General features: G+C 44.2%; 1 protein-coding gene across 1 annotated transcript; it reads right to left on the bottom strand.

Moving 5' to 3' along the window:
* Positions 1 to 3,145: 3,145 nt before the first annotated feature.
* LOC139584072 (left-right determination factor 2-like) lies at positions 3,146 to 5,212 on the bottom strand. The gene is made up of 4 exons (XM_071415587.1): positions 4,804 to 5,212; positions 4,331 to 4,574; positions 3,967 to 4,206; positions 3,146 to 3,770 (listed from the first exon to the last, which is right to left on the bottom strand). Exons 1-4 carry the CDS (start codon positions 5,069 to 5,071, stop codon positions 3,449 to 3,451), a joined length of 1,074 nt encoding a protein of 357 aa, XP_071271688.1. The 5' UTR covers positions 5,072 to 5,212; the 3' UTR covers positions 3,146 to 3,448.
* Between the last annotated feature and the right edge of the window lie 788 nt (positions 5,213 to 6,000).

Here is a 6,000-nt window from a genome sequence, read left to right as displayed (position 1 = left end):
TTAAATGGAAAATGTAGGTTTGTATAGGTAATTGCTCAATTAATTAGTGTTAATTGTTCTGAGGGGAGGGGCTAGCCCTACAAAAGGAGCCTCTCTTTCAGTTCATGGAGAGGCGTTTTTGGGTTGAGCTGTGGATAGGGCAGCATTGTTTTTAGCTGGCCCATAATGTATACGTTTGATGGCAGTACTGTTGTTTTTGTTCCGGAATCACTATGTAAATAAACTCCCTTGCACAGAATAACTTTTGCGGCTCCACCATCTTTTCATTTTGATAGAGGTTAGGTTTTCCAGTTTAGCCTTCTGGCCTACTCTACGTGACACACCTCTACGCAGACAACGCCATTCTGTATACATCTGGCCCTTCTTTGCACACTGCTAACAAACCTCCAAACGAGCTTCAATGCCATAACACTCCTTCCGTGGCCTCCAACTGCTCTTACATGCAAGTAAAACTAAATGCATGCTCTTCAACCGATTGCTGCCTGCACCCTCCCGCCCGACTAGCATCACTACTCTGGACGGTTCTGACTTAGAATATGTGGACAACTACAAATACCTAGGTGTCTGGTTAGACTGTAAACTCTCTTTCCAGAGATTAAGCATCTCCAATCCAAAATTAAATCTAGAATCGGCTTCCTATTTCGCAACACTCATGCTGCCAAACATACCCTCGTAAAACTGACTATCCTACCGATCCTCGACTTCGGCGATGTCATTTACAAAAAAGCCTCCAACACTCTACTCAGACTGCATCCAGTTTGCTATCACAGTGCCATCCGTTTTGTCACAAAGCCCCATATATTACCCACCACTGCGACCTGTATGCTCTTGTTGGCTGGCCCTTACTACATATCCGTCGCCAGACCCACTGGCTCCAGGTCATCTATAAGTCTTTGCTAGGTAAAGCTCCGCCTTATCGCAGCTCACTGGTCACCATAGCAACAGCCACCCGTAGCACGCGCTCCAGCAGGTATATTTCACTGGTCATCCCGAAAGTCAACACTTCCTTTCCTTCCAGTTCTCCTTCCAGTTCTCTGCTGCCAATGACTGGAACGAATTGCGAAAATCACTGAAGCTGACAGACTTATCTCCCTTTCTAACTTTAAGCATCAGCTGTCAGAGCAGCTTACCGATCACTGTACCTGTACACAGCCAATCTGTAAATAGCACACCCAACTGCCTCATCCCCATGTTATTTATCCTCTTGCTCTTTTGCACCCCTGTATCTCTACTTGCACATCATCTGCACATCGATCACTCCAGTGTTAATGCTAAATTGTTATTATTTCGCCTCTATGTTTTGCAGAGGGGTCAAATACTTATTTCCCTCATTAAAATGCAAATCAATTGATAACATTTTTGACATGCGTTTTTCTGGATTTTGTTGTTATTCTGTCTCTCACTGTTCAAATAAACCTACCATTAAAATTATAGACTGATCATTTCTGTGTAAGTGGGCAAACGTACAAAATCAGCAGGGGATCAAATACTTTTTTCCCTCCCTCACTGTATAATATATTATAATTTACAGAACTACCTGGCTACTATCAAATGTCAAGGAGTTTGTTTGAGCCGATGTCTGATGTTATTTCTTTGTGTTAAATTTGACCATATTGATTTTAAAGGATGAATAGTTTACCTTTTTCGAGGGAAATTAAAATGTAAAAAATCCCAAAGTTTGTGAAACTAAATGATTGAATGGTTTGATTGGTTGTTTAACCATTGTCCCACAGATGGACCAAGTGCCCAGGGCCCACCCACCTCCCCCATCCTCCACCCCAGGGTAATTCTGACGGAGACACGACCTCCCACAACCTCCACACATGGGGTGCCACACGCAGGGCGCCGGGGTGCCCCAGAGTCTCCTGTCCTCGCCCACGGACCCCCATATGTAGGACCAGACTCATTCCGCAGAGGCAGAACCTATCCAACCTTCCCCTAACCCTGCACATCTCAACCCAGGCTGCCCCAGCCCAAACCCCTAACTTTGTAGATTCACTTTTATTTGGAAAGACTTTATTTACTTTTTTCCTGCATGCTTTCAGTGGTGTGGGATGGAGAGAGAGATGACTAACTGACTGACAAACCTGGTTTCACAGCGTTTCATATTCTGTGCCTAAATCCGAGATGCTCCATTTAGTATGATATGTTATGTTTCGTATGGTTTGCATTCGTTTGTGGATATCCATCATCCATTTCGTATAATATGTTACGAATTGCAATTCATACAATATGTAACAAATTTGAAATACGTATGATATGTTACGATTTCCAATTTGTTGTTGCTAATGTTAGCCAGGTGGCTAATGCTAACATAAGCTTGCTGGCTGATGTTGGCTAGGGGTTAGGGTTAGCTAAAAGGGTTACGATTGGGGTTAGCTAACATGCAAAGTAGATAAAAAGTAGTAAGTAGTTGCTAATTACAGAAAATGTAAAAGTTGTCCATGATGAGATTTAAACATGCAACCTTTGCGTTGCAAGACATTTGCATTATATTATACACCGTGGGCTTGGTGTAGTGTGTGTCTGTAGCAAGGAGCTTGGGTAGCCAGGCAAACGCTGAACACCATGGAGATTAGATTAAGATTAGAGTAAAATACCTCACACTTTACACTGACTGGGGCTCTAATGGGGGACGAGATGAGAACAGCGAACTGACATTGGTTTTGTCTCGTGGTCATAAATGGTAGAGTGGACTGGATGTCTGGCAAATCAGTCATGCCATTTTTAAATAAAACTAATTTGACATAGTTCAAAACTCCTTCCGTGCATTTGCATAAGAATCAACCCTGTTGAGTGTGTCATGGTGGATCTCCAAAGGCGCGCCATTCGTGCGTAATTGGTGACGTTTAGCTTGGCCACACTGGTCGTCAATGGATGCAGTGCTGTAGATTCTGAGACTGGAACTAAGTAAATAAATCCACAAATCAAACACTGATCGGAAGCCCCGTGATGAGGATGTGTTACCATAACAAAGGACTGGGCTAGTGGTGAGGCTCTAATGATATAGGAAATTGGTGTCACAATCACATCTGTAATGATCTCAGTTCGATTGTGTTTTCGTTTATTCACACTCCCTCGCTCTCCCTCAGAAGACAAACCCATAGACAACAGATGAACCAATGAAGTGACACTGTGTAAAGGATTTGTGGAAGAAAAATACATGTATTAATATACTTTGAAAATGTGCAATTAATTCATATTTTTAATCTTGTCATATGAAGAGTATAAATGCATTAATGGACAACATAAATTAGGCTACGTATTTACATTTAAAGTGCTCAAAAAACAAGTGATCGGCTAATATAACCTTTGTCTCAAATATTCACACCAACAAGAGATCTCCTTTTCAGCCTATAGTAATTTAAGTTTGAAGAAAAAAAGTACTGTGCGTCACGAGTCGCACTCGCATCTCTCAGTCTCTCTGGATTGCGCTCATTCCTCATTCTCAAACAGATACATTGTCCATTGTACATCTGCACTTCTCCACAATCATGTTGGGAAACTCGGCCACTTCAATCTCAGTGTAGTCTCCTTTTTTCACCAGGTACATTATAGGTAGCGGCGCGTTCTCCGTAGCCGCGCACCGCCGTTCTCCGTAGCCATAATGACGCTTTGGCTGCTTGCATCCCCCTGCGCATCGGAAGGACTGGTAGCCCGCAGGTTCGATGACCCAGTATTGAGTCCAAGTTAGCTCCCGGAAGTTGATGAAGTGGTCTTCTCTGCAGCAAATGCCGTTCGGCTTGCTGGACTGGCAGTCACCACGGGAACTGGACGAAGAGAAATGGTCAGGTTATTACACGTTTGAAACATCTATAGAGGGTTCTCAAATAATGTATAAGCAAATGTCATACTGTGACATAGCAGCCAGGCCCATATGTGTGTAGCCTATATGCTTAAAATGTGTCCACTGTCCAACCAAAGTTCTAAACATTGCCATTAGCCTAGCTATTAAATGCCACCTACCCATATTCCTCCAGGTTCAAGGTGTAAAAAAGAAGCTCAGGCTTTCCCGTGCTCTGGTCAGAGGGGTCCTGCGCGGTAAAGCGTATACTCTTGGCCATCTGGGCTGCGTAGCTTCCCGGTCTCTCCCCCTCGACCCGCAGCTCCAGGCGCAGCGGCACCTCGCGGCGTCCCTTCGACCAGTAGTGTACGGCCTGCGTCACATCAAAACCCTTCCACCCGGTCTCGTAGATTGGCACCAACCTATTGAAAGAGGACAACCGTACAAATTAATCACAATAGTACTTTAATTAACTAGCATGCTAATTAATTAGTATTACGCTAATTAAAAGTAGGCTGTTGAATGATGTGCGGTAACGGTGCTGACCTTGAGTCTACCAGTGAGGAGCGGTTGGCGCCGTTCTCTAGAACCTCCACCCAGTAGACGCTGACCCGTGCGTTGTTGTCCTGCTTTTGACTCTTTCTCCCGGCCAGGTGAAGTTTATGAGGGGCGTTCTGGTAGAGTCTGAGCTCCGCCATGGTCACCTCGCTGTTGGCTGGGACCCTGGCCTCCATGTCGAAAACCAACCGCTCTCTGGTGGCGTCAGAGTAAAGAATCTCCCCCGATATATCTGTTATGTAGAATATAACAGGACACCGTCCGCATGTGGACAATTGGACAGCAGTGCGTAATTTGGAATCCAAACAGAACCAAACTGAGAATTACGCATTGGTGTTAACAATAGTATAGCTAATGGTACATAAAATATAATAATGGAAAATAAAACTGAAAATCAGTCAGTCTTTGAAACTGTCATATTCTCAGTCTTAGAAACGGTCATAGTTGTCATTGCTGTTTACCTGCGTTCCCGGAATACCCCCTGAGGATTCCTGCTAGGCTGGGCAGAGAGCGGCGTCTCCTCTCGTGGTGCAGCTTCAGCAGGGCCAGGTACTTGTTTCTGATGTGGCTAGGAACGACCAGGTTTTCCAAGTCCCTTTTATGGATCCTTGGGAGTTCCTTCAGTCCAAGCCTCTGAAGCATAGCCTCTTTCAGGTTCTCCTGATTGAAGCTGTGCGTTAGAGACAGTATCGCACAGGCGCACAGCAGCCAAATTGAGAAATATGCCATTTCTGAAAGAGTTGAGAGTTAAACCCTGTTGCGATGGAAGAGGACAAGGACTGACCACCTTTATATATAGTAGTCCCGCTGTGACATCCCGACGGACGTGTACAAAGGGGTGGGGACCAACATCAATGACAGTGGACGTGCAGGAGAGCTTCAAAGTAACGCCCTATTTAAGGACTAATAGACTCTGCCTGATACCTACCTCAACCCCCACCTCCACCCACTCACCTATCACACCCATCATCACCACATCGACCAGTAAAGATGGGACTCGCACATGAAATAAAAACACACATTTCGTTTTTAATGACCCCATTTTCATCTGAAACATGGCTGGATTAGACACCAATAGATTAGCAGATAGAGGAGTGCTTTATACCGGTAATTAATGACGTGATAATCTCTCTCTAATGGACATCTAAGCGGTTTCACCCTCAGTGTCATTCAGTCCAAACATCGTTGATAGGCTTCCAGTATGTCAATTCTTGAATTGATTAACAATCGAAACAGTTTGAGCCTAAACTTTTTTCATAATTTATCAAATAGAACTAGGTCTGGGATGATGATGATGATCTAGTTTTCATGATCTAATATTGTTCTAATTGGAGCACTAGTCTTGCTTGATCAAAAGGCATACATAGATGGACATCACTGACAGACAGACAGACAGACAGATATTTTCCTCTCACTCAACAACTGGCCCCTCAACCCTGTGTAGATTTAGAATGGCACCCCGTGGACAGATTCTCATATTAGTGTAATTAAGTTTGTCAAGTATGTGTATAACATTATTAGTGTGTGGAGGTATGTCTATCCTTCTCTGCCTGAGTCTATGGTGGTCCCCCTGTGTATGTGTGTGTCAGGTCAAACAGACTGGTGTGTATTGGGAGCCGAGCTCCCACAGGGGACAGATGAATAATCCAGTGTGTGCT

The sequence above is a fragment of the Salvelinus alpinus genome, chromosome 9, assembly GCF_045679555.1.
Source record: "Salvelinus alpinus chromosome 9, SLU_Salpinus.1, whole genome shotgun sequence".
NCBI lineage: Eukaryota > Metazoa > Chordata > Actinopteri > Salmoniformes > Salmonidae > Salvelinus > Salvelinus alpinus.
Note: the sequence above shows the minus strand (reverse complement) of the source record. Positions and strands in the feature narration are given on the sequence as shown.

Bases quoted from the DNA above. Each gene is read 5' to 3' on its own strand.
- LOC139584072 (XM_071415587.1), bottom strand. From the start codon at position 5,071: ATGGCATATTTCTCAATTTGGCTGCTGTGCGCCTGTGCGATACTGTCT. The intron at 4,575-4,803 runs GTAAACAGCAAT...TCTACATAACAG, and splicing joins GGGGTATTCCGGGAACGCAG to ATATATCGGGGGAGATTCTT. The intron at 3,771-3,966 runs GTAGGTGGCATT...CTCTTCGTCCAG, and splicing joins TTGAACCTGGAGGAATATGG to TTCCCGTGGTGACTGCCAGT.